This window comes from Parastagonospora nodorum (assembly GCF_000146915.1).
Source record: "Parastagonospora nodorum SN15 chromosome Unknown scaffold_5, whole genome shotgun sequence".
Lineage (NCBI taxonomy): Eukaryota > Fungi > Ascomycota > Dothideomycetes > Pleosporales > Phaeosphaeriaceae > Parastagonospora > Parastagonospora nodorum.
The window spans coordinates 283,141-309,219 of record NW_001884553.1 but is presented as its reverse complement, the minus strand read 5'-3'; the positions used below and the strand labels follow the sequence as shown (position 1 = coordinate 309,219).

The following is a 26,079-nucleotide window of genomic DNA, read 5'->3' as shown; positions in this document are numbered from 1 at the left end:
AGTCGAGAACTTAACGGCCGACGGGGAGGCCGTAAGGCCTGTAGCGCCAGCCGTTGTACCTCGCCTCAGCGGAAGCATCAGCTTCAGCCTCACGCTTGCCAACGGGAAGGCCGTAAGGCCTGTAGCGCCAGCCGTTGTACTTTGCCTCGGCCTCACGCTTGCCAACCGGGAGACCGTATGGGCGGTATCTCCAGCCGTTGTACTTTGCCTCAGCATCTGCCTCAGGAGCAGCCTCACGCTTGCCCACGGGGAGGCCGTAGGGGCGGTAGCGCCAGCCGGCCTCAGCATCGGCATCACGCTTGCCAACGGGGAGACCGTAGGGGCGGTAGCGCCATCCGTTGTACTTCCAACTTGCGGCATCACGCTTCTCAAACTGCTCGTCGTCGTCGAAGAAGTCGTCCTCCTCAGGAGCGGCTTTGATGATCTCGGCTTCGGTGATCTCGGCTTCGGTGGTGGTGATGGTGGCCGCGTCGGTGATGGCAGCGTCCTCGGTAGGGAGAGCGGCACCGCTGACGGTGACCGCAAGAATGCAGGCGGCGATAACTGCGTTGAACCTCATGATGAAGGATCGAGGTGTATCGTCAAACGAATGGTATGAGTTGGAAAGGGAATTACAGTTGTAAACTGTTGAAATGATTGACTGAGTGGTCGATGTGTTGAGTCGATGATATGATAGAGTGCGGTATGATGGGAGGTATTTATGTTCAAAAGACCTTGGTAGAATATAAAGAAAATCTATATAAGCTACCTTCCATCCCGTGGGTGCTCAATGGGCTCAATAAAGGGTACCGAGTGTCAATAGGGATGCAGATGGCGAGGTCACCGGACGATTTGGTCAATAAAGCAGTTTCCCGGTCAGGTGAAGGTGAAGCACTCAAAGATATCGTTCCAATAGCAGGGGTCTATTCAGGCTTGTAAGATCATCTAGACTCTTAAACGACGACGCGGCGACAATCTGCACTGATCCAGATCGTTTCCGACCTCCATTTGGAGCGGGAATTCGCGATAGACACAAAGATATTGTATACGCTTTGAGGATTCGACAAGGGATCGCTGTTTGTTCGCCGGGTAAGTGAAGTGAAGGCGTGTTGTTGAAGTTCCCCGATTTGGGTCTGAATAGGATCAATAGCGAGGTGAGCCTTGGCGCCGGTCCAACCTAAGCACTTCTGTCCGCCACAATCGAGAGCGCGCATTATGACTGGAGAGTACATGACTTATGCAAGGAGGGCATACACATAGCTCGAGACATATGTACTGCAGTTGGTTTGAAGTATGTGGTGTATGCGGGGCCAGGCCTGGCGCACGTGAATACACTGACGATCCCCACAACTGCGTATAGCACCATGGACGGCTGATGGCATTGGATTGCAATAAAGTTCTGATCTAATAGCCAGTGACTTCTACTTACGATTCGAGGCTGTTCCCCGTTGCGATGCCTTGTTCAGGACAGCATGGGAACAGATAGGTGCAGGAAAAGAAACTATCGCAAGTGGTTCATGTAAGGAACAGCACGCACGGCAGCGCACGGTAGGAGAAGTCTGCGGGGATAAGGAAACAGGCTCAAGGGCAATTGAGAGGCATGGCATACAGAGATAGACGGGTCGTGAAGTGAGATTGGGGCTTAGTCACCACCCGCTTGCCCGCCCTCGGACTAGCGTACATTCGGAATTGAAGCTCTCGCGCTGGACATTGCGCCGCGAGATCGCGACGAAAGTATGTTCCCGCGGCTACACAATCCAGCTGTTTCGACAGTTCGACGCGCGCTGTCCGGCTTACCGAGGATAACGCCCTGGGTTTGCACGTCATGTCAAGCTCGCACCCATCGTAACCGATATATATCGACCCAGCCAGCTTCCGAGAAGCCCTACTATATCACTACGCCGATATTTTATGTCAACGCTGCCCCTCATGTCGGCCACCTGTATACCATGGTCCTCTCGGACATTATGAAAAGATGGCATGTTCTGAAAGGGAAGAAAGCTATACTCTTGACTGGGACGGACGAGCATGGATTGAAGGTTATTATCTTCGAGATGCAATTGCATGGCTTTCGCTGATGGATGATTAGGTGCAACGAGCATCAGAGAAAGCAGGCACAGACCCCAAAACGTTTTGCGACAAAGGAGCCGGGATATTCAAAGTACGCCCTTTGACCGCATCTTAAATCATAGCAGACCACTGATACCTCACAGGAACTCGCGAAGAAGGCCGAGATCACAAACGATCACTTCATACGAACGACAGACGCGAATCACAAGGATGCAGTGGAATATGCATGGGTATGGCCCATAGCGTAGCTCTTGAACAAACCGCTGATGAGCGTGTAGTTCTTGCTGCAAGAGAAAGGCCTCATCTATGAGCAGAAGCACGAGGGCTGGTACTCGGTTACGGATGAGGCTTTCTACCCACAGTCAGCTGTGCAGCCATATATCGACCCACCGACTGGGCGCAAGATGATGGTATGCTATGTTAGAACAAAATCCCTGAGGACACCGGCTGATCAATGTGCAGACCTCGATTGAAACCGGAAGCGAGGTCGAGTGGTCCTCAGAAACGAACTACCACTTTCGGCTGTCATTTTTCCGCGACAAGCTGCTTGACTTCTACAAGGCAAACCCCACGTGGATAGCTCCCGAGCACCGAATGAAGGAGGTCGTGCAGGCAGTGGAAGCAGGCTTAGAGGATCTGTCGATATCTCGACCTTATGAGCGGTTGAGCTGGGGCATCCGGGTCCCCAGCGACGACACTCAGACCATATACGTTTGGCTGGATGCTCTGGTAAACTACATCACTGCAGCAGGGTATCCTTGGGCTCCCGGTCGCGAGACTGTGGGAGGTTGGCCAGCAGACTGCCAGGTCATTGGAAAGGACATCGTTCGATTCCATTGCATCTACTGGCCTGCCTTTTTGATGGCTCTTAGTCTCCCGCTCCCTAAGCACATTTTGACCCATGCCCACTGGACCCTTGGAGGTTCAAAGATGTCCAAGTCTACGGGCAGGGTGGTTGATCCTTTCCACGCCATCGACAGATTTGGTCCAGACGTCATGCGATTTTATATGGGCCACGAGGGTGGTATCCAGGACGATGCCAGCTACGACAACATCCGTATCATCCAGCTGTACAACAAATTCTTGCTCAATCAATTGGGCAACATGGCCTCCCGTGTGTTGCGAAACAAGAAGTGGAGTGTGAAGGGCGCTGTCGAACGGGTTGGTAACAGACCTGCCGAGGAATGGCAAGAAGGCCCTGGCTCAAGGTTCTGGAAGAATAGCCTCACCACTATTGCTTCCAACGTTGATCAGGCGTTTCAACTAAACGATCCTCGTAAGGCAGTGCGGATTCTTGCAGATTTCGTTCGAGGAGTAAGTACATTGCTACTCCGCGCGGCGCCTCTCTAACTGAAAGATTCTAGTCAAACCTCTTTTTCCAGACGTCTAGTCCTTGGGCTAAGATATTGCCATTTGGCCCGGGCGAGCCAGGCGAGGACGTAGACAAAATCATCTTTGAGGCCGCTGAAGCACTTCGCATGGTTGGCATTCTGCTCCAGCCGTGGATGCCAAACAAAGCGAATTTGCTCCTGGATCAGCTGGGTGTGCGACCTGATCGGAGAACATTCGAATGGTGCAAGCCCGGTGCAGATTTAGAGTATGGAGAGCCAGAGATAGAATTAGGCGTAGGGTACGCGCGCGTCTTGTTCCCGCCTTTACCAAGCGAGGCATAGAAGACCCTACGACGTGTAACACCACATGTACATATATGTAGTCCTAACCTTGGAAGTTATAATTCGAATGGTCGGATCAGTCGTTAAGTTGTGCACCCTTGCAATGCCTTTGCCGCAGTTTGCCCATAATGGTCAAGACGAATGTTTGTAAGGTCAAGCCTCACATTCGCAATCACAGTTCGAGTAGCATGTTTGCATCTTCCAAAGGCCTTCACTTGCTTACCACACTGAAAGCTATGTGCAAGTGCTCTCCCCGAAGCACTGTGGGCAAGTGCAGCCGCGCCCCTCGCTAACAATTTCCGCCCAAACCCCATTCCGTGTTTTCTCAACCTTACCCAGGTATCCCCACTATCGCAACCGAGCTGCGCGCTCGACTATTCATTCGCAGCCTCATCAAATTTTTATTTCGCAGTCCTTGTGGTACTCAGCGCACCTTCGCTTTTGATACACACCTCATCATGGCGTACAATAGCTGGGACAAGCTTGCGAAAGCTCAACGCGACTATCCGAAACCGAAGTTCGCCAATCAGGTCGTGGACAAGGCGCTCAAGAAGCAGTCGAATAATCCCTACCTTCTGGTGAGTTCGTATGCGAAGATTGGGTTGATTTACTAAAGCTTGAACAGACATGGAAAGCGGATATATTGCTTCAACTAAATCATGACCGTCCAAAAGAAACATTGGCCTTCGTTCAACGTGCTCACCAACAACCTATCATGGACACTGAACTACTTGCCTATATGTACGAGACGTTTATTGCAGCTAGTCGACTAGAAACCGAAGACCACCACATAGCGACGATGGGCACCGAAGCCTTCGCAACGTGGCAAGCCACAGCAAGTCGTATGAAACACAAATCAGAGCGTGCATCACTCTGGGATCTGCTGTTTTCTACGGCAATTCAAGAGGATTGCTGGGAAGATGTGCGCCTTGTGAGTTGTTTAACGCCGCTTTGAGTTTTACAGTGTGCTGATATGCCAGGCCATCGTCAAGTACAGCAGGGAGAACCCATCGGACAAGAAACAGTGTCATTATTCGCAAATCATTGCGGGGCAGCTCGCAGCGAAGCAAAGGTTTCTTTCAGGTGGCGCAAAAGACATGCATGGTGAAATTAAGAAACAGGTCGCAAAGAAATTGATGTTGGAAGCGTACCAAGCACCTTCGGTATTGTGTTTTATTGAACTTAAGCCAGCGTAAGGTATGAGCTAATGCAATCCAGGAAGATGCCATTGCTGTCAACACCATTCGCGAACTTCGGTTTATGGGCGAAACTCTCGGTGGGCAAGGGTTCTTGAAGGAATTGCAAGAGGCTTGGAGCAATCCTTCTCCCGCACAGAAAGTCCTTTTCGATCGTCATCGATCTGACATCACAGCTTTGATGACCAAACTCTTGCAGGAACACAAAGAATGGAAGCAACTCGAGAAACACTGCGTAGAAGCCATCGACGAGATTCGCTTAAACTTACACGCGTCCAAGTCCAAGTTCTGGGAATTGTGTGCTTGGAGATGGGATTTGTGGGGAGCAATGGTGAATGCTGTGTATGCAACACGGTCTGAAGAAGAGTCAGTTTCTCTATTGGGTCTCATATGCAAAGCATGTCTAACTAACGATTCAGCGCCCAAAAGTTCATTGCCAACAAGATTACTGAATGTTTTCCTGATGGAGTTGAATCGAAAGATCGCCCTTTACGACTCACTTACCTTATGTTGCGGGATCAGATCGGAACGTCCATGCTGGATGATTGCAAGAGATATTACCAAGACTTCTCGAGCACACCTAGCTGCTTCAACGACCTAAGACCCAAGATATGTCGTCTTCCACGCGAAGAGCTGAAGGAGTTCCAGCGCTTCATGGGCGAACAAGTGGATAAGAACCTTGCAGAAGCGGAGTCCTGTGGAGAAGGCCACGAGGTATGTTTGTATCATATCCTTACTGCTACTACGCCTTTTCTAACTTCAGCTCAGGCTACTCTAGACATCTGGCGACGGCGACACCTCGTGTGGCTGAAGTTTGAATATCTATTTGCCGTAATGCTACGAGAGTACGCCGGGACATATCTCTATTACGTCTTACAGCTGGCAATCAGAGCTTCAAAAATGTGGCCCGAAGACCCGGAATTCTCTTGCTTGGTCACCTACACACTCCTCAACATGCATCAAATACATGTGCGTGCAGAAGACAAGACTTCCGAGCTCGAGGATCATGTGAACCCGCGTATTTTGCTACAAGCAACCATTTTTGCACGACACCAAGTCGAGATGGACAAAGACAAACAGAACAGAACATTCTCTCTCCTTGCGGCAAGATTGCATCTGAATCTCGGTTTCGGTACGGTCGCCTTCAAGCTCTACACCCATGCTACATGCAAGGAGATGCTTCTGGATACACTTTCGCCGTTTATGCTTTCACGAATATCGCACACGCATCCTTTCGAAGTCAAAGGGTATGGGGGCTTCTCTGCCGATGCAGAATTGGCAAAAGTTATTGCAACAATAGAGAGGATGGAGAAGAAGACGAACAGTTATCTGGTGACAGACATATCTTCTTTCAGATGGGATCAAGTGATCGATACAATCGGCTTAAGGAGAAAACTCAACTCCAGCTTGACAAAACACTTGTGTGTGGCGGAGCGTCGCAAGATGGCTCGTCTCAGGGGGGATTCAGTTGAAGACCTTCCGCGACTCCCCTTTAAAGGTAAGCCGCTTGCTGCTACGAACATGTTTACACGCTGTCGCACTTCATTAGATCCATGCTGACAACTATAGCGTACACCGAGATTTCGGATAACATAGACTTTGAAGTATTTCCTGATTTCGAGGATCCTTCTCAGCCCGACAGACTAGTAGACCTCATCGTGCCCAACCATATACCCACTTTACAATGGATATATGACTGCAATTTCAATCGTGAGAAGGCCTGCCAGCTTCTTCACCAAGAAGCTACTGTGGACGATTTCGATCCCATCGACACCATACGGAACGAAGGCGATGTGGGTGGTGGCATTCGGGATGGCGTGTTTGCAGAGACATTCACGCAGGAAATATGGGCGTTCATCACTAAGCTCGCGTTCGCGGTTCACCTTCCGGAGTTACATGCAAAAGACGTTCCGTTTTGCTTGTCGCTGTCGGCTCGCTTGAAGAGCGCAAGGAAAGGCTGCGAAAAGATTCGGATGCCGGGCGATACCACACTGGATCCGGTCGACGAACCGGGACTGTGTCATGAGAATATGCTCATGTTATGCTACAGCTTCCTCGAGGTCTGTCGTGCCAACCACAAGCTTACGGAGCTACTCAAGGATAAGGTCGTGAAGAGCAAAGGCAAACCGCATCCACTCAAGCAAATCATTCCTGCAAAGTTCGTCGATGAGCTTGCTGAGGAAGGCGCTATACTGTTCGCAGCCATCCGCGATATAGCGACAAGCTACATCGCTCTGCTTAAGAGCAGGGGTATCAAGGCTATCAAGGCGCAGGTCCGGTGGGGCACAAGTGGAGAAGCGTTGAAGCTTATACTCAGCGATGACGACGTCGAGTACTATGCGAAGGAATACGTGGACAGCGCATTGGAAGCCTGGGGCGGCGTGCTCAAGGTCAAGCTCAAGTAAGCCCACATCATAAAGTTTTTGTACACAAGGAACAAGAAAATGGTTGGTTAGACATGAGGTTGATGTCATCATTGTAGACATTCAATACCATTGGCTGCTTCATGTACTACTCACACGAATGACGTGAGGATTACTATAAAGTGCGATCGTCCTTTCTTCTAGTTACATGGATAGTGTTCTAGAACTTCTTACTCTGGGCACTCCTCTCATCCAGCGATATCTCCTCCTCCATCAGCTCATATTGCGTCTTGTTGTCGTCTTTCGTTTGCCCGATCATCTCTTCCCTAGCGCCTAGTCCAATGAAGGTCATTCCTTTCGATCCAATCACCGGAAAGTCATGGTTCTTCCGATCCCATGGCCCAATGCCCCGAGCCTCGACTGTCTGCCTATGTAGCTGCATTGTGCCAGTCTGCGTCCACTCGGCCATCTTTGCAAGCCCACAGCGCGGATTGAAGTAGCGGAACCAGATCGACTCCACCGACTGGTCGAGAATGATGAGGAGCGTACCAACAGAGAGTATGATAGCCATTCCCAGCACACTGACACTGTAGTGTCGCGGGCTCAATACTCGTTGGCTCTTGCAAAGTTGTAGAAGATTCGGGTCCGTTGGGCTATCGAGATTGGCGTCTGCGCGTACTCCTGGCGATAACTCGAAGTTTTCAGGCGAGGCGTATTGGTTGATTCGATGTTGGAACACGGCGAGACTAAGGTTGTGCAAGTTGGACGATTCCTGTTGCCACTGGTTTGGAGGGAGTGCGGACGAGCCTGAGGCGATTACGGTAAAAGCCCAGTTCTGGGCTAGAAGCACACGCTCGTTGATCAGTCTGATTGTCCATTGCATGGACATGCCCCATGCTGCCTCCCATACGACGGAGAACGTGGATCGCTGGCGCCCTGTAAGTCCGATATCACCTCGGTTGACAGCATTCAGGACCGCATAGAGTCCGCTGAGATTTGTACACTTTTGTGTCATGGGCTGGCAGAATTGATATTGCTCGGTGCACCCAAGCACTGCAAGTTCGTTTGTAGGCGCGTAGAACTGGCTGTTGCCCTCAACAGGTACATGCGCTTCGAATAACGGATCGCTGACCTTGCCCTTGTATACAGCTTTGTTGAAGATGGAGATTAAGATAACATCTGCGTCTGCCACTTGGAAGTCCGGTATTGGCTCAAAATCGCTCGCATCGGCGTTCTCCGCGTAAGCAGTGTTGGCTCTATGACCTCGTTATGCTGTGTAAAGATGCAATCGCAAGGAAGTCGACTTACGTGACATGATATGCTCCAGGCAGGTAATCCTTCATCCATTGGCTGATGCAGAATGTTGTCTTCGCCGTTGTCTGATTCTGCCTTGTAGCTGTGCAACCCGTGTCGCCCTTACCAAACTCAAAGAACTTTACACTTGTGTTCGCCTTACTGCCGTAAGATTCTGGCAGGTTGTCCACCCAACCAGTGGCGTATTTGTTTACTTGGATCGGTGCGCAAGTTGTAACCCGGCGAAACATGACACTACTCGTTGGGGGTAAATTGATCCCAACATCGTTATTGGAGCTCAGGAGGCCCGAGTCGTAGCGTACAGCCTTCGTCAAGCACGTATCGGCGCCAAACGGACATGACGCCTGCATGTCCGCACTTGACTTCTCCCCCATGAGATTTCGTTTGACGAAGTGATTGCAGTCTCCCGACGCGCTATTATTGTTGTTATAACAGGAGCTGACGTATGCGGTGCTTTTGGACACTGTAAATCGTCCTTGCAAGACTTGTGCATTGAAGATATTCAAATCCACGTCGCTTAGATCCTTAGAAGATGCAGTGCGGAGTGTTGCCAGCTTCCTCGGGTATCCACAAGCCTTGCTATCAACGAGTGCTTGGCCAGCTTCTGTAGACGCAATTTGCGAGGACAAGAGACCAGCGGCAGCAAAACAAGCAATGTGGAGGACCGCAACAAAGAGCAAGGGAAGGGATCGACTGAAAGGTGCTGCAGCTCTGCTCTTCCATAGCACTGCAGATCTGCCAAGACCCCATAATGCGTTCGGTGCTGTGATTGCGTTGCGAAGGATAATCTGTTGTTGATGGAAGAGGCCGTCGCGCGCAGCTGTCGTTGATCGACTTTGGTGTAGTATGAAGCATAGTGCTCGCCAAAAGCAACCACCGGAGAATTGTACAAACAAGGTAAGGAAGGAGACAAGTATCAATCCATAGACAGTCGGAAGTGTCAATGTTGATCCTACGATCGCGCCGTGCTCTGGCTATGTTCAGTAGTGTTACAAGTAAGGTACGGTAACAAGATCATACCCCAGTTAATCCAAAATCCTGTTTTGATTGAAGACATGTCCACCCTACGATGCCAAAAGAGAGGAAGACATTGCAACAAGTACAGCATGCGAAAGAAAAGGCCAAGAAGCGAAGCCAGCCTCTGAGACAGGCGCGGTGCTATGGTGGAGCGTCTGGCGAATTTCCAGCCTCAACAGGGATATATTACGCCCGGTGGTGTTGGCGGTTTTGTGGCGGAAACGCGCCTGTTGCATGATTGTCAGATCCTACGTGCGCGCAACATTTAAAATCTGATGTTATCGACACAGAAGACATAGATCAGAGTGACATTTGTTTTAATACATAAGTGAGCTCTGGGTTGTGTTTGTGATGGAAAGATGGCGCTGGAGCATCATCTGGAGATCTACTCTGAGCTGGGGTGATGCTAAAAACGGCGACTCTGCATGGGCCTCGCTAATTACGCCGGTCGCAGCATCCTGCTGAAATTGCTTAGAACCACGCGCTTTTCATCAATCGATATGCAATGTAAGCTAATCTCCTGCTCTCGTTGAGCACGAAGCCAATCTCACATGAAGTCCGAAGTAGTGCAAGTTCTCCAGTACGAAAGAAAGTATAGTGCGCCTTGCGAATGAACTAATATCCTGAAGCTATACACGGTACTGCTAGAGATTCGAAGCGTCGGTAGCACCTTGCGTATAGCTTTGAGCTGTTGAACAAGCCGCCACCTGTCGTACCCTGGCCGCTTTCCGTCGTAGTTGGCAGCATGTACTGGACTTTTGATTTACTTCACATGAATCATCTAAGGTCTTACAAGACGCGAGAGGCGGTAGAGTGCATTTCTGCATTGTCGCTGGTCCGTATGAATAGTGATGACAGGAAAAGTATTGTCTAGACGGTGTTCATCCACCTCGATCGCTATCGCGGGTTTGACCGGAGCACCTTCCCGCACATACGGTGGCCATGTCAACCTACAAGTCTATGCTCTCAGCATCCCTATCGGCTATGTCTTCTTACTTCTGAGCGCAGCATATACAGATCTCATTGGTGCAAAACATCCAGGGCTGCAAGTGTCGACGCGTTCAAGGTCACACGACCCTGCCACCTTCTGCGAAGTGGATGAATGACAGGTCTCGATCAGAAAAATACTCCCGAATCTCGCCCTTCTGTGATCGACGACAGACCGAAGGAATGAATCTAGACGAATGAGAATGCTGCAGAGTGTGCCGCCTTAGATGGAAAGGCAAACAGCAGTATCCTTTTCGAGACATACATCAGCAGAAGAATGCGATACTTCGCCATACCAACTAGGCCTTTACCTTACACGTCTCTGCGAATGCATTCCAACCACTTCACAAGCATAGATTTTCCTGAGTATATAAAAGTATTGGAAGCCAAGTCCCAAGGCTCAATGCCATTTCTCAGTCGCTCTTTGTCGACTGGGAGTGTGGACATTGTCCAGCCCTAACTTTCGTGCCTGCTACTGTGCTTATGCGCTGTGGTCAGGCACTCCGAACTAACATGCAACAGTTTCTTTCCATCTTGTCTTTCCTATGTTTGCAGAGCGCAGAGCATTTGAGCACACAGAGCAAACTCTAACCGAATGCCTAGGGCATTTTGCTGACATCTCTAAAGAACCTACGAACAAATGAACTCTACCCCGACGCAGACTACATCGGCTGCTACGTTGCGAACGGCGGCACAGCAGGCAGCCCTGAACTGATCGGCGACTACAATGGAGCACGCACCCAGCTCGACCCCAACGGCCAAAGAGATTGCTTCTACTGGTGCATATTCGATGCGCCCGATGCGCCTTACAACTTCATTGCTCTTGAGAATGGTATCAACTGCCTCTGTGCAAATCAAACTAATCCCAATGTCAACGCTATCAAGCGAGATGACAGTGAGTGCAACGTCGTTGCTCTGGGTACGACGGATGAAGCTGGTGGCGGTGATAACAGGATCACGCTCTTCCGTGTCGAGGGCTATGAGGACCCTTCAGAGGAGCCAGGCGACTCGCCTGACACAACGACATCGACCACTGACACGACAACGTCGACCACTGATACAACAACGTCGACCATTGCAACAACTACGTCGACTACTGCAACAACGACGTCGACTTCTGCTACGACGACATCAAGGTCAACGACTTCAACCTCTACCACAGCAACTGGAACAGGAACAGGAACGTCGAAGACAACGACGTCAACATCAACCTCAACCACCGGAACCGGGACGGGAACGTTGACGACCACGACCTCAACCTCAACCTCAGCCACCGGCACAGGAACAGGAACGTCGTCAACAGCCACAACGACGTCAAGGTCGACCACTTCCACTTCAACCACAGCAACGGGAAGCAGGGAGCATCCTCTTCCCAATACCGGCACATCTAACACCGCTACAAGCAACACCCGGTACAAGCAATACCGGCACGTCCAACACAGGTACATTCCACATCTTACCGGCATCCTCACGCTCCACCACAGGCACGTCCACCACCAAGCACCTCCCAACACCGGGTCCATCCACATCCACCAGTACCTCGCGCTCCACCACAGGCACATCCAGCACCAGTACATCTACATCTACATCTACCTCCTCCACCGGCACCTCGCGCTCCACCACATCCACCTCGACGACCCCAACAACAACCACCGTCCGCACAACCACCACTTCCACAACGTCGACGCGGACATCGACAACATCGGTAGCGCAACCATCTGTACGTCCCTTTTCAACTTGTTCTGTGCTCAAATGCTCTGAGCTCTGCAAATTCCGTTTTCTGTTGGTAGAAGGATAAGTGGGTAGGTTTTGCTGCGCTTCGGCCCGGACATTTTTCTGAAGGAGGAGGAGGAGGGGGGTGGGATAACGACGGAAAGGACGGACGGATCGAGAAAGGAGGACTGGAGGTACGATGCGATGGAGTAAGTACTTTGAGACTTGCATGTATGCATTGAGATGGAAGACGAGACGCTGACATGCATTAGACACGAAATATTGGTCGGGACGGGATACGCAGGGATTCAGGAGCGGGTTGGGTCTCAGGAGGATTGGTAGAAAAATCGACATGTTGGAGTCCACGTTCATTCTTAATGTTCTCATGCGATGATGCCATGCTAACAACACACTTCGCTCAAGCAACTCCCCTCATATGCCTCGGCTCTAATCAACAACGCGTCTATAGGGTATCCAAACACACCAAGTCCATGCAAATGCACAACACCTCAAGCAACCACTCATTGAATCTTCTCCACTGTCAAAGCACCTGCGTCTTCGCCTTCCAACCTCAACAGCCCGCGCGATTCGATTTCCTTCTTCCACTTGTTCGACTCGTATCGCGCCGTCATGACTGTCAATCTCAACTCGGGCTCATTGACGCTGTCCGTAGCAGCCACAGGGGTGAACGTCCAGCGTCCAAATGCCCAATTGAGGATATACCGCGCTCTGCCCTCGGGATTCTTCCGATGCGCATCCTGTTCCGCATCTGAGGACTTTGGCGGCGTGGAAGCGTACAGCACAGCCTTTAATCCTGTACACCTCATCCTTCGTCGGACCAGCCAGAAACTCCGCAAATTTCGCAATGTCCAAACTCCCTCCCCCATTCCCACTCTTCAGCGTAACGCTCAGCACCTCAATCTCACTCGAATGCCCATGATCATGCTCATGTTGCTGCCCATCCAGCTCGCCCACCCCCCTCGCATCCAGCCCAAACACAATCTCCTTGCCCACCCAGCCCTTTTTACTCTTCGTGCGCGGAATCTGCGGCTCGACCTCGAGCGCGAGAATCGCATCTTCCACATCCTCCAGCCGCCGCTCACTCACCAACTCCCACTTTATTCAGCACAATCATGTCCGTGTACTTGGCCTGCATCTTTCGCCGTGAAACTCGTGTCTTCGTACCCTTTCCAGTTCTCCACGTCGATGACGCTCAGCACGCCGTCGAGCACGTATTGGCCCGTCTCGCGCGCCAAGCGGTTTACCTCCATGGCCAGCGTGGCGGGGAAGGCGGAGCCGGATGTCTCGATGACGATGCGGTCGGGGTTTATGTCGGTGGAGAGCGTGGCCAGGGCATCGGATAGCTGTCCTACGAGATTGCAGCATATGCAGCCGTTGAGCAGCTCTTGGACGCCGGAGATGGCCGAGGACGTTGCGAGTTGGGAATCGACGGCTACGTCGCCGTATTCGTTTTTGAGGAGGGCGAGTTTGTACGTGGGCGGGAGTTGGGGGATGAGGTTTAGGATGAGCGCTTTGGAGTGTTAGAAGGAGGTGGGATGGAGGGGGAAGGGAGAAGACGAACTGGTTTTCCCGGAGCCCAGGAAGCCGGTTATGATGGTGATGGGTATCATTGTGAATTTGAGGGACTGGATGAAAGCAACACGTCTTAAATTCCCGTCAGTCAAAGCTGCCATAGAAAAAAACTCTCTTCAGTTCTAACAGCTAGCTATCGATAAGCAACGCGATCGCAATGCTTCCCACTCCAGCCCCACCCCTGCACATCGCGGGGTCCAAATGACGTATGGACGATCGGACCGTGAAACGCCTGCCAACGGAGCATCTACCCACTCTGGTCCAGGTACATCATCAAGCGACCCACATGTCGCTACCAGCATCCAAGCCCTCTACAATCCTGCTGCTGACCCTGCTTCTTTCCCACTCCCAAGGCTTGAGCAATTAACCTTAAATACCGGTCTCCTTCCTGCATTGAATCTACATCAACCACCTTTACTTCCAAACCTAACTTTCAAACTCTACATCACTCATCATGGACTTTGTCAACAAGATCGCCGGCTCCGGCAACAACAACAACAACAACAACAACCAGCAGGGCAGCAACGAGCAGAACACCCAGGGCTCGTCGTCTGGCGAACAGAAGTCTGGAGGCTTCCTCGGTGGCATTGGCGATAAGCTGAACTCTGCTGCGGGCGGCGGCAAGGAGTCTGAGAAGAACGAGGATTACTTGGACAAGGGTATGTGTTCATTCATTCATTCCTGCTCGCGTGACTAACACTACTGTAGGTGTCGACTACGTCCAGGAGAAGTTCATGGGCGCTGGACCCCAGGACAACGAGGTATGTGGCGACGTCATTGTGTGTGGGGTTACGGGAGCTAATGCTGTGTGATAGTCTGCTGTTGAGCAAGCCAAGGATGAGCAGATCAGCGACTACATTCGCAGCTCCTACAAGTCTGCTACCGGTTCCGATGTCCCCATCAAGGACAAGGAGACCCGCTTCGGTTAAGCTTCAGGCATAACAGGTGGATGCTTCAGGCATGGTACGAGACCAGCAGGACACGAGATCCGCTGGCTATGATATTACGGTTATGATAGTCTTGTAATGACACAATTGACCTTCTGAACTCCTGACCACGTTGCTGTTGCGTGATCTGTTTCGTACACAACGGGGTATCATCTTGATTCTGATCATCGTCATCGCTCGCGCTCCAATGTCTCCACGCAGTGTCTCAACAGCTCCATCAACCGCGTCTGTATGCCCCGACCAGCTGGCGTGCCAGCGTGTTTGCCAGCGCCCCAGCCAAACGGCAAAACTAGTCTCCGTCGTCCGTGTTGGTCCAGCACAACCAGCGCATCCAACGGGAACTTTCCTCCGCCCAGTGGATGCAGAAGACCCAGACGTACGAAGTGGTTGTTCGACGGCTCGACTGCTTGTATCAAGGGCAGCGAAAACGGCGCCTTTGGAGGAAGCTCGTGCGTAGCCGGATCGTGGCAGAGGACGAAAGCTTGCAGTAACGGCGAGACGTTGTAAAGATCCGGTAACATCGCGCTGTCTTTCGTGAGCCATGGATTTCCCAAACCACATATGCAGCATACCACAACAACTCATAATGTACCAACACATTCCCCTGCACACAAAGCACCACAATCGACTCTTCTCGCCTGTACCTCGCCCAATTATCATGCGCCTCAAAACCCGGCTTCATGATGCGTCGACTGGCAAGAATTGAATCGACGTCCACGCCCCACGCCTCACTTGCGCCAATAACATCCAGCTCTTCCAATTCACACTGCGTCTTCGAGCGCTTCAACGTGTCGCTGAAAGCAGGCGACGGCTCTCTGCGCTGCTGTTCCTCTTCCTCGTCGTCATCCACCCCGAGACGCGAGCGTTTGCGACTGAGTGCCACGCTCATCGTCCAGCGCGGCGGGGGAAGAACATCGGCCACATCGACCTGCATCGTTTGGGGAAAGTCGTAATTGCTAATTGCACGCTAAGCGTGAATGCACGCGGGAGCTACATGGCGAATGGGGACGCAGCTGTTGTCAGAGAGACGGCAGCGTGGACCAGGGTGCGCTCTCCCCGCGCAAAGGCCCCACTTTGGACCCATCGCTCGGGGAGGCATGGTCTGGATCTGGAGTTAGCACAGTCCAACTACTCCAACTGCAACCATGTCGAGCCGCGAAGTCACGAGCCGCCTGCGCGAGAAAGTGTGGAATGGGAGCGTGCCGCTGGAAATAAGACTGCACAAGGGGGATTGTAGGACGTACGATGATTCGGATGCTTATCTCGTACGCCGCCTCCCACCACATCCACCAAACGTCCAAGTCGTCAGCATAGAAATCTAACATCAGAATGGGATATAGATACAATTCCCCCGCCTGTCCTACCTCGCCCTGCTCATCCACAAACTACACGCCTTCTTCGCCCCCTCGTTAATCTACCCGGACATCCACCCCTCCGACCTCTGGTTCTCCTACGAAGGCGTCCCGCTGAAATGGCACTACCCGCTGGGTCTGCTATACGACCTGTATTCCGGCGCCGAACCATATCACCCCTCTGACTCCCCCCCTCCATCCCCAACAACACCTTCCAAACAAGACAGCAAACAACCTCTCCCATGGCGTCTGACCCTGCACACATCCGCCTACCCCACCACCCAACTCATCCCCCTCGACAACAATAATCTCCAGATTCACGACCTCTTCATCCACAGCGTCAAGGAGGCGGACTATTTGCGCACAGGCACGGGCAAGACGGTCATGTTCCTCAGCCAGGCGGATAGCACGCAGTTATGGGACGCCGTGGTCAAACACGACTTTGCTCTGTTCAATCCTATCAACCAAAAGCTGCTGAACCCCCAGGGCGTCAATCTGCGCCACTTGCCTGTGCGGCTGTATTTGCCGCATGCGGGCGTGGACGAGGAGGACAGGGGGATGGGGAGTGTGAGGGTTGTGCAGAGTTTGGTCAAGGTGGAAGTGGGGTCGAGTAAGTGACTTCCTGTTCTGGGATGTGTATGTGTGTGTGAGTTGATGCTGATGGAGTGTTTAGGACAGCCGCAGACGATTGGCACGGCGCTGAATCAGATTCTGCCGACGCTGTTTCCGAGTCGCAGGAGTGCGTTGCTGGCGCAGGCGGTGCTGCATGGCGCTGTGGTGCCGCTTGGGGCAAGTGTCGAGGAGCTGATTCGGAGTGTGGCGTATTTGGATGGGTGGTTGCATATTGCGATTGTCATGATGGGATAGACGGACTGCAATGTCGTTTGCTCACGTACACGCTGGGTGCTAGTTGTTTGTATCAACTTTACACATCACGGTAAGGCCGATCATAACGACTGACATATCCCGTGGTGAGCGGTTGGCACGGTCTTCACCTCTTCACTTCTTCACTTTCACCGCGCGCACAGACCCTAGAATCGGCGGTGAATTTGTAATGCGACTGAGCAGCAGCAGTCGTGATTGGAGTGTCACGAGTGAGTAGTGACAATAGCAAGTTCAGTTGTTCAGGTATCACTCCAGAAGTCTTTTGCACCCTCGTCTGCCACAGACACATACTCTCGATTATCTCAGTCACACATCCCTGAACAACTGTACGATCACAATCATTCACATACTCAATCAACGCCACCAACCATTTCTTCCATATCCAACATGTCCGCCCCCATCGCTTCAACCGGTACAGCCCAGCAGAATGCTCCACCTGCCGCCCCTACCCAGTCCAACCGCCCCAACCAAGGCCGCAAAAAGACCAAGAAGAACAAGCCCGCCACCAAATCCGGTCCAAAGCTTCGTTCCGCAGACCCCTTGAGCAACGACCCCGACACCACACGCATCCAAGCCCGCCTCGCATCTGGTGGCACCGCCGCCTCCCTCGCTGAAGAAGCCTACCGTCTCTGCCGCATCAACGCCTCCCTACGCCGCGAGCTCGCCGCCGCAAAAGCCGTGCCTTTCACGACCGACAACGAGGCTGCGCGCATCAAGGCCCGTCTCGACGATAATCCCACGCCCAGGGAGATGGCCGAGGAGGCGTATCGCATGTGCCGCCTCAACGCGCACGCGAAGAAGGACAAGGACCGCGTGCAAGCCGAACTTCGCGAGGCGAAGAAGCAGATGGCAGTGAAAGACGATGCGCTGAGTGAGATGCGGGAGGAATATCCAGAGATGCGAAGGATTCTGGTGCGCGCTTTTGGACTACTGAAGGCGCGGAATGTTGATGTGCCGGAGGATTTGAGCGAGGCTTACCGGGCGGTCATGGATGCGGAGAGACACGTGAAGAAGAATACGGTGAGGAGGAATGCGCCAAAGGCTAGGGAGGTGGTGGTGGTGAAGGAGGTGAGAAAGGAGGAAGACAGGAAGACGCCATTTCTGCTTCACATGCAGAACGGCAAGGTTTATGATTTGGAGAAGCCGCTGGCGGAGCAGGACTCAGAGGAAGAGGATTCTGAGTCTGAGTCTGAGTCTGAGCCGCCGGTGGTGAGCAGGAAGTGCAAGGGGGCTGAGATGGATATGTCGGTGGCCAAGAAAGCTCGGGTTGAAGGTGAGATGGAGGAAGGCGAGGTGGATGAGTATATAGCATGGGTCTAGCGGGAAGCCCTCAGAGTATCTTCTAGACGCGAACAAAATACGATAAGACGCTGCAATTCTACAGGCTCTACCATGACATCCATGTATGCCATGCTCCGGAGCACGGAGGTTAAACAGGATGAACTCCGATCTGCATGGTCCGTCGCTCACCCTTGCTCTGATGCAGGGGTTTCGGTGCCATCCGGAGCGGGGAAGCTAGGTACCTGCATTCTCCAAGACTTCATTGTCCAACGGGATTATCGTCGCGAACCTTGTGTTTTTCTCTAGAAGGGACTTGGCATGCACTTCCCTAATGATGCAATATAGTGCGGGCCGGGTGGACGCGCGGGATGACATTACCTTCCAAAGTGGCGTTGACGTGCATGGGGGACAGTACGAGCACCTCATACCGTAGGCTCAGAGACCTATAAATGAGCTTCCGGGCCTTTTAATTCTGCCGTGGCTTGAGTTCTCAGGAAGTGTTGCAGCCGTCAAATCACCGCAATGAAACTTTACAGTCTCCTGCTTCCGTCACTGGCCCTGGCATCGCGCTTGAACTCGCAATGCACATCCCCGCAGGACCTTGCGAATGAGGATAATACTTACGACTATGTCGTGACAGGCTCTGGTCCTGGTGGAGGTCAGCAATTCTCACGGTATTTTTTTCATTAATTGGATTACTCTGACCGTCCATCCAGGCACAATTGCGACCAATCTCGCTCGCGCAGGACACTCTGTGCTCCTGATCGAAGCTGGGAGCGACGCAACCTCGGACATCCGCACCCAGATCCTGTCTCTCAACAGCTTCAGCAATGAGGGCGTGACGTGGCACTTTTTCGTGCGCCACACGGATGATGAGGAGCGCACGAAGCGCTACAACTTGTTGGTATGGAGACTGACGAGTGGTGAGTACTGGGTAGGCCGCGATCCCACTGTCGATGGACACAAAAATGCGACAAGATTGGGTATTTTCTATCCCCGTGGCGCAACTCTGGGTGGAAGTGCTATTGTAAATGCGGCGGCGACGTTTTTGCCTAGTGATAGCGATTGGGACTACTTCGACAAGGGCGTTGGAGATGGCATTTGGAAGTACGAGTTCCTCGTTGTCGATAGTGAAACTAGACATGCTGACTTTGAATAGTGGAAAGAAAATGCGCCGCATCTTCGAGAGGATCGAGCACAACAACTACTTGCCGGCCAATACCAGCGGCCACGGCTTCAATGGCTGGCTTCAAACCAACGTAGCAGACGCAAAGGCATATGCAGCAAGTACTATTCGTAACGGTGTTTTCCAGGCAGCGTTGAAGATGATTGGATGGAACCCTGACTTAGTACTCGACTACTTGATCAGCGACGGAAACTATCTCGGTCCTACACGCGACCAGGACCAGGGACTTTGGGGCCTACCTTTCCACGTAACGAAGAATTGGAAGCGCTTCAGCCCGCGTGACTACATCTTGGAGACACTGAACGTCACGTCTGACAATGGCAGTCCAAAATATCCTCTACATCTCCACCTCAACTCCTTAACCACCAAAGTCCTCTTCGACGAGTGCGGTGGTAACGGGACGAAGCCCCAGGCAGTTGGCGTCGAATATCTCCAGGGTCGCTCCATCTTCCGTGCAGACCCTCGTCACAACTCCACCACCACTGGCATCAAGAAGCAAGCCTTCGCCCGAAAAGAAGTCATCGTCTCTGGTGGAACATTCAGCTCTCCCCAACTCCTCCAACTATCCGGCATCGGCCCCAAAGCCCTGCTCCAAAAATTCAACATCTCCGTAGTCTCCGACCTCCCAGGCGTCGGCCGAAACCTCCAAGACAACTACGAACTCCCCATCATCGGTCACAGCCAAGTAGACATCAGCGACAAAGTTGATCCCAATGCCCCAGCCTGCACCTTCGGCGCCCCAGGCGATCCCTGTGTCGACCTCTGGCGCAACGGCTCCGGCCCCTACGCGCGCGGCGGCTCCAACGCCAACGCCTTCCTCCTCAAGACCGCCCACGCCGTCGAGGACGAACGCGACATGTTCCTCTTCTCGACCGGCAACTTCGCCTTCGACGGCTTCGCCCCGGACACCAAGCAAAACACATCCGCCGGCAGCCCCAACACCTTCTCCTGGTCGACCGTCAAAATGCACCCACAAAACCGCGCAGGTGTGATCCAGATCCAGTCCGCCGATGCGCTGGACCCGCCCGATGTCAACCTGAATTACTTCGCCGAGGGCGCGGAGACGGACCTCAGCTCGATCCTAGACACGATTGCGTTTGTCAGGAGGGCGTATCGGGGTACCGCTGCGCCGGCTGGACCGCTCGAGGCGGTTTCGCCGCCGTGTCCTGCGGCGGATGTGCTGGACTCGGGGTACTGCAGGGACGTTGAGGTTGACAAGCAGTGGATTCAAGACCAGGCGTTTGGACATCACCCCACGAGCACGAACTCCGTGGGACCGGATTCGAACCCGCTGGCTGTGCTGGACACGAGGCTTAGGGTGCGTGGTGTGCAGCGCTTGAGAGTGGTGGATGCTTCGGCGTTTCCCCGGGTTCCGGGGGCGTTCCCGGCGGTCGCGACGTATATGCTGTCGGAGAAGGCGACGGAGCTTGTGTTGGAGGATGCGAACAAGTTTTAGATATATGTGCTGACGATGTGGTAGCGGTGGTATTGATGTAGACAATGAGGAATGTAGCACTTACCTCACTGATCGTGATCGAAACCCCTTCATATCAATTATAAGCCCATGATTACATCGACATCACTGTGAGAATGGTAACAGTTGAAGACCTCTCTGGTATTTGCTTGTCCTACCCGAAGTGCAAACAATCTTCATATCCTCCTACTCAAATCCCGCGTTTCGTCATCATCGTCAACAAAGCACCCCCCAACATCCTGCACCTTGCTCATTCCATCCTGACTGTCGAAAGACGGCCTAGCAGGCCTAATCTCCAATGGCCAATCTAACTTCGTAACCATTACATACCAGGCCAATCGTCGCGGTAGGCATTGTGTAAGAGTCAAATGGACCACGAAAGAGCTATTCTGAAGCATCGTCAAGATTTCCCGCGCTCTTCCAGACGTAGGAACCCAGTGCTCTTGAGTCGAGACATACAGAACGATACCATAGGTACGCTGGCGCATGCTTTTGACAAACTGAACGTGACTGAAACTGCAAATGTCTTGATAGAAGCGCCCGAAGACATTCACATGACTTTGAAACTCTGAATCGTAAACAATTCGATATTGTTATAAGAATGAGTGCTGCACGTGAAGTATTGAGGCTGACCATTGAGCAACTCGCCACAGCTTTAATCCTGAGCCGTAGACCGAAAGCACAGAAGATCGAACAGAACTGTAATAATTCCCAATCCTCCCAGTTGAAAACATGATTTAATGGCAGATGAAATGAAGTAGCAGCGATCAAAGCCCCACGCACCCCAGATTTTAAGCTTAAATTTAAGCCTCAACCCCTAGCCTACCCCACCCATCCCGCCCTCGCCATCCCAAAATTTTGATATCTCGCGCCGCGCCCGCGCATTCGTCACACAGCTTCCCCCCCCCCCCCCCTCCTCGATCCCCCTCGCCCCCCCACCGCCCACCATGAAACTCCTCACGCTAAACTTCCTCACCTGCGCGATAAAAACCTGCAAGACAAACCCCCTCTCCTTTCCCCTGCACCCGCGCGACGCCGAGCTCGAAATCCAAGAGGCAGACGTGAACCTGGCGTTTTTGAAGAACATACTGCCGCGCCTGATGTGGGAGGAGATTAGGGTTATTGCCGCGGAGGTGAGTTAGCACACACTATCTGCTCGGGTTTCACGGGTAGTTGTTAGGTTCTGAGGACAAATGCTAATATCACGATATAGTTGGGACTCCCAGAACTCCCTGCGACACCGCCGACGCCCGCGGATCTCGTTTCGGCAGAAGGAGCGCTGGATACAGATACGGCGGACGAGAAGTCAGACGGCGAGGAGACGCCGACGCAGACGGCGCTGGATTTGCATCGCGTGCTGCTGGAGACGTGTATACAGGAGGGCAAGCTGGTGTGCGGGAGCTGCGGACACGAATACGCGGTTAAAGAGGGTGTTGCGAATTTCTTGCTGCCGGGGCATTTGGTGTAGACAATGCGGGAATTTGGGGATAGCGGACGGAAAAGTTATGATACCCTGTGATTGAAGAGATGAAAGGAAAGGAAAGGAAAGGAAAGGAAAGGAAAGGAAAGGAAAGGAAAGGAAAGGAAAGGAAAGCATGGATACGGCGTTTGTGCAATTCAAATGCGCATTAGGAACTACACTTTTTGCCCTAGGGTCTACATGGTATCTTGCGCCAGTAACGCCGTGAATGCGTACGCAACATTTTATAGCTCGTGATCAGACTATGATCCTAGCGCGCGATTGATCTGTATCTTCTTGTCCTCTCCACCACTCACGATACCCACGTCCTTATCCCACCTGACTCCAAACACCTTGACGCCCTCGCCATGACCCTTTCCAGGCCCAGACTGTCCTTGCCTATGTATCGTGTGCACGCTCTCGCCCTGCTGACCTTCGCCGACCTGTCCGCCCGTGGTAACGTTCCTCAGATCCCAGATCTGCACGGTACCGTCGTGCGAACCAGACACGAGGCCGTGATCCGAGCTCGGGTCTGTGTCGAGGGACACGACACCGTTCTTGTGGCCGCGGAGAGTCATGACGCTGATTTGTGTGGCGGATACACGGGGGTCGATGAGTGTGATGTGGCGCGCTGAGGTTCCTGTTGCAATAAGGTTGCGGGAAGGAATGGCGCAGAGGGAGAGCAGCGAGTGTCCTGTTGTGCGTGTGTCGACGCATTGTGCCGTTGGGAGATCCCAGGTCTTGAGAGTGTGGTCGTGCGATGCGGAGTATGCGACGGTCGCATCATCTGGCTTGAAGATGACGCTTGATACTGGAGAGCTGTGGCCTGTGAATGTAGTCAATGCGCCTCTCGCTGGCACGGTGCGGTCGGGTTTCGAGAGCTTTTGGCGCTTGTTTGAGGCGGCTGTGGAGTTTGGCAGGAGGCTTGAAGGGGCGACTGGATTCTCTTTTGCGTTGCTAGAGAAGAGCGAGATGGTGTTGTCCGAGGATGCGCTGAGGATGCGACTTGAGGGACCATGGACTGCAACATCCTCCACACCCCATCGGTGGCTGAAGAGCTCCAGGCTCGTAGTTATGGTCCGCGTATCTTCGTCGTACTTGAACACACGTACAGTGTTGTCCATGCCCGCAGCGACAATCTTCTTGTCTGATAACCACTTTGCCGACTTCAAACTCGTGATGCGCCCGCCATTATTCGGTGCCTCTGAAGTCGCCAGAACGTCGCCAGAAGTATTCCACACCCTAACAAGGCCATCATAACTCGCACTCAATATTCTTTCTTGCCCACTTTGTACGCTGCCACCAGACCATGCTCCTGCGCGCGAAGTTTGCGACAATACATCTACTGCAGAAACCCAGTCGTCGTGCTCGAAGCTTGTGACATTCAGCGGCGGTACGAGCGCTCGGGTGTACTCGACTTCCAGCCTCGTTTCCGCATTTATGCCGTTCTTCGTGAGGTACTCGTCGACGGTGGTGCGCAGAAATTGACCGTTGATCAGTATGTCGAATGGGATGCGATCATCTTCGCGACCGAGTAATTCGTTCAGGATCTTCGATAAATTGACTCGTTTGAGGTCTGTAGTTTTTTGTAAGCATTCTGGACTGGGCGTATTTTATACTGCTAGGCTTACTGGTCGAAATTAAGAGTGTTCGGTCTTGGTCAGGAAGGTGAAGGTTCTCGTCTCTGGTCGTAAAGCGCGCCGTCACCTTCGTGTCTGAGATTTCAGGCTCCATGATAGCAGTATGTAGTCTGACGTTGCGAAGGCTTACTGGAGATTTGCACAAGCCATGGCAGATTCTCAAGCTGCGATCTCGAACTTTTTTTCGAACATGGTTAGCGTGCTTGGATGTTCATCGAATCGGCGTTCAGATGTCTCCGTGACACGTGACCAACCCGACGTGAACCACCTGGGCAGATCGCTCGTTCCTGGTTTGTGCTAGATGTCGTTGAGTGTTTTATGCCTTTTCCGAGCATGTAGCAATGTGGTGAAGAATTTGAGGAATATGGAAGGGTGACGTGTACAACACACCTAGGTGGTATACTGTGTGCAACTGCTCTTCATGAACCATGTGCTATTCATATACATTGACTTCAAGCCTACTGCATGCTCGTCCTCCTAATCTCCGCAATAGCCCTCCTTCGATGATCGCTGGGCGCAAAAAGCGCCTCAATCAAACCCACAACCTCCTCACCTTCCATCTCAAGTTTCAACTCGCCATCCGTCCAGAAGTACCTGATATCCGCAAGACTGCTGTCCAAAATCTCGCCCAGATACTGGAACTTGAACCAGTTCGGGGTATATATGCCTGCCATGTCTCTCACATCTCCATTATCGTCCGTACTTTGGAAATGCTGCGCTAGAGTAGCTAGAGAAACGCAGTAGCTGTGTAGCTTCTTCGACTCGTCTTCAGCGATGTCAGCCATGTCTTCCACGTCGTTGATGAACTTTGTAAGCGCTGTCGATACTAGCGAGCCGAGAGATTGCAGCATGGCGCTATGTGAGAGAACGTTCTGCCATTGGCGCTTCACATCGCTGATGCGATCGATAGTCGTCGCAATGGCGTCATCGCAAACTGTAGCGAAGGGGACGTTTGTGCATCCTTGGAAGCCCTGTGCGTCTTCCAAGTGGTCTCTTATGATTTGTCTTTGTGCTTCCATCTCGCGTCCATAAGCGCGTTTACCAAAGCCGTCGATTGTCTTAATATCGGCCTCAAGCTTGGGTTTTAAGCGGACAGAGGGTCGCAGATGCTGCGGTAAAGTCGATGTTTCGTCCTTCTCCGCCTGCTCACGGAGCAGAATTCGTAGGCGATCCGACAGTCTTTGACAGTCATTGTAGATGAGCATGTTACCTGCAATATCTTTCGAGTAATACATAGCAGCTGTTGCTCGATACATCGCTAAGAGCAGACTTGGGATCATGTACAGCCCGCCACTGGCAGGCGCGATAGCGGACTTGACCAGATCCGGGGAGTTGAGGGTCTCAACGTCGGTGATGACTTGCAAAATGATCTCCATAATCGAGTCTGGCATCGCCGTGACGGTGTATGTTTCTCTCAAAGTCACCTCCTGCTCCGTCGCAGGCTTCTGGGCTGCTGACTTTCCGTTCACCTTCGGCGTCTGGGTCGTTTTGACTGGCGTTTGACTTGGACCTGTTTGTTTCCCATCCTCGCCATCGTCCCAGTCAGCGCCCCAATCATCTGTGTCTTCGTCGACTGATGGTTTCGCCGCTTCTTCTGCAGCTGGAGGTTGCGAGTCTTCAGTTGTATCGTCGAGTTCCTCTCCCCATGCACTCATATCTTCCTCTTCTGGTACTTCTGCTGTGACGTCTTCCTTCTCTCCGGTAGGCTCCTCCTCGTCCCAATCGGCACCCCAGTCGTCTTCCTGCTCGTCATTGCCAGCATGCAGTGCGTCACCCTTGGACACGACCTGGGTCTCGACCCTTTCCACGGCCTTCTTATCTTGAACACGTTTCGGGAAGAGGGTTTGCACTCTCGCAATCGCAGCTTCTTTCTGTTTGGCTAGCCAGATCTCGGCAGACTTGTCTACTCACTCTGTCAAGCGATTTTGCCCGGGACCAGCCGAGCTCATC

At 52.5% G+C, this 26,079-nt stretch overlaps 14 protein-coding genes across 14 annotated transcripts in view; 7 read left to right on the top strand and 7 right to left on the bottom strand.

The window, feature by feature from the left end:
* Positions 1-10: 10 nt before the first annotated feature.
* SNOG_03484 (hypothetical protein) lies at positions 11-559 on the bottom strand (the record flags this gene model as incomplete). The annotated part of the gene is made up of 1 exon (XM_001793994.1): positions 11-559. The coding sequence occupies one exon, from the start codon at positions 557-559 to the stop codon at positions 11-13; it is 549 nt and encodes a 182-aa protein (XP_001794046.1).
* Positions 560-2,453: 1,894 nt separating this feature from the next.
* SNOG_03483 (hypothetical protein) lies at positions 2,454-7,323 on the top strand (the record flags this gene model as incomplete). Its single annotated transcript, XM_001793993.1, has 9 exons — positions 2,454-2,459; positions 2,512-3,363; positions 3,432-3,591; positions 4,062-4,308; positions 4,687-4,885; positions 4,941-5,260; positions 5,338-5,632; positions 5,798-6,416; positions 6,488-7,323. 9 exons carry the CDS (start codon positions 2,454-2,456, stop codon positions 7,321-7,323), a joined length of 3,534 nt encoding a protein of 1,177 aa, XP_001794045.1.
* Positions 7,324-7,501: 178 nt separating this feature from the next.
* SNOG_03481 (hypothetical protein) lies at positions 7,502-8,934 on the bottom strand (the record flags this gene model as incomplete). The annotated part of the gene is made up of 3 exons (XM_001793992.1): positions 7,502-8,537; positions 8,590-8,788; positions 8,898-8,934. 3 exons carry the CDS (start codon positions 8,932-8,934, stop codon positions 7,502-7,504), a joined length of 1,272 nt encoding a protein of 423 aa, XP_001794044.1.
* A 2,178-nt stretch (positions 8,935-11,112) lies between these two features.
* SNOG_03480 (hypothetical protein) lies at positions 11,113-12,360 on the top strand (the record flags this gene model as incomplete). Its single annotated transcript, XM_001793991.1, has 4 exons — positions 11,113-11,146; positions 11,261-11,683; positions 11,713-11,980; positions 12,042-12,360. The coding sequence occupies 4 exons, from the start codon at positions 11,113-11,115 to the stop codon at positions 12,358-12,360; spliced, it is 1,044 nt and encodes a 347-aa protein (XP_001794043.1).
* Positions 12,361-12,833: 473 nt separating this feature from the next.
* On the bottom strand, positions 12,834-13,943 carry SNOG_03479 (hypothetical protein; the record flags this gene model as incomplete). Its single annotated transcript, XM_001793990.1, has 4 exons — positions 12,834-13,088; positions 13,111-13,414; positions 13,498-13,843; positions 13,895-13,943. The coding sequence occupies 4 exons, from the start codon at positions 13,941-13,943 to the stop codon at positions 12,834-12,836; spliced, it is 954 nt and encodes a 317-aa protein (XP_001794042.1).
* A 321-nt stretch (positions 13,944-14,264) lies between these two features.
* SNOG_03478 (hypothetical protein) lies at positions 14,265-14,958 on the top strand. The gene is made up of 3 exons (XM_001793989.1): positions 14,265-14,564; positions 14,614-14,666; positions 14,721-14,958. Exons 1-3 carry the CDS (start codon positions 14,360-14,362, stop codon positions 14,832-14,834), a joined length of 372 nt encoding a protein of 123 aa, XP_001794041.1. The 5' UTR covers positions 14,265-14,359; the 3' UTR covers positions 14,835-14,958.
* A 64-nt stretch (positions 14,959-15,022) lies between these two features.
* On the bottom strand, positions 15,023-15,786 carry SNOG_03477 (hypothetical protein; the record flags this gene model as incomplete). The annotated part of the gene is made up of 2 exons (XM_001793988.1): positions 15,023-15,377; positions 15,425-15,786. 2 exons carry the CDS (start codon positions 15,784-15,786, stop codon positions 15,023-15,025), a joined length of 717 nt encoding a protein of 238 aa, XP_001794040.1.
* Positions 15,787-15,997: 211 nt separating this feature from the next.
* SNOG_03476 (hypothetical protein) lies at positions 15,998-17,330 on the top strand (the record flags this gene model as incomplete). The annotated part of the gene is made up of 3 exons (XM_001793987.1): positions 15,998-16,036; positions 16,193-16,814; positions 16,878-17,330. The coding sequence occupies 3 exons, from the start codon at positions 15,998-16,000 to the stop codon at positions 17,069-17,071; spliced, it is 855 nt and encodes a 284-aa protein (XP_001794039.1). The 3' UTR covers positions 17,072-17,330.
* Positions 17,331-17,476: 146 nt separating this feature from the next.
* Positions 17,477-18,409, top strand: SNOG_03475 (hypothetical protein; the record flags this gene model as incomplete). Its single annotated transcript, XM_001793986.1, has 1 exon — positions 17,477-18,409. One exon carries the CDS (start codon positions 17,477-17,479, stop codon positions 18,407-18,409), a length of 933 nt encoding a protein of 310 aa, XP_001794038.1.
* A 483-nt stretch (positions 18,410-18,892) lies between these two features.
* SNOG_03474 (hypothetical protein) lies at positions 18,893-21,030 on the top strand (the record flags this gene model as incomplete). The annotated part of the gene is made up of 3 exons (XM_001793985.1): positions 18,893-19,028; positions 19,087-19,477; positions 19,530-21,030. 3 exons carry the CDS (start codon positions 18,893-18,895, stop codon positions 21,010-21,012), a joined length of 2,010 nt encoding a protein of 669 aa, XP_001794037.1. The 3' UTR covers positions 21,013-21,030.
* A 176-nt stretch (positions 21,031-21,206) lies between these two features.
* Positions 21,207-21,384, bottom strand: SNOG_03473 (hypothetical protein; the record flags this gene model as incomplete). Its single annotated transcript, XM_001793984.1, is given in 2 exon segments — positions 21,207-21,341; positions 21,361-21,384. The coding sequence occupies 2 exon segments, from the start codon at positions 21,382-21,384 to the stop codon at positions 21,207-21,209; spliced, it is 159 nt and encodes a 52-aa protein (XP_001794036.1).
* Positions 21,385-21,977: 593 nt separating this feature from the next.
* On the top strand, positions 21,978-22,498 carry SNOG_03472 (hypothetical protein; the record flags this gene model as incomplete). The annotated part of the gene is made up of 2 exons (XM_001793983.1): positions 21,978-22,163; positions 22,244-22,498. 2 exons carry the CDS (start codon positions 21,978-21,980, stop codon positions 22,496-22,498), a joined length of 441 nt encoding a protein of 146 aa, XP_001794035.1.
* A 254-nt stretch (positions 22,499-22,752) lies between these two features.
* Positions 22,753-24,223, bottom strand: SNOG_03471 (hypothetical protein; the record flags this gene model as incomplete). Its single annotated transcript, XM_001793982.1, has 2 exons — positions 22,753-24,065; positions 24,121-24,223. The coding sequence occupies 2 exons, from the start codon at positions 24,221-24,223 to the stop codon at positions 22,753-22,755; spliced, it is 1,416 nt and encodes a 471-aa protein (XP_001794034.1).
* Positions 24,224-24,587: 364 nt separating this feature from the next.
* Positions 24,588-26,079, bottom strand: part of SNOG_03470 (hypothetical protein) — a gene marked incomplete at both ends in the record, with an annotated part of 2,582 nt that continues 1,090 nt past the window's right edge. The window contains one exon of the mRNA XM_001793981.1: positions 24,588-26,018. Within this exon, the coding sequence (XP_001794033.1) occupies positions 24,588-26,018 (1,431 nt within the window). The remainder of the gene's footprint in view (positions 26,019-26,079) is intronic.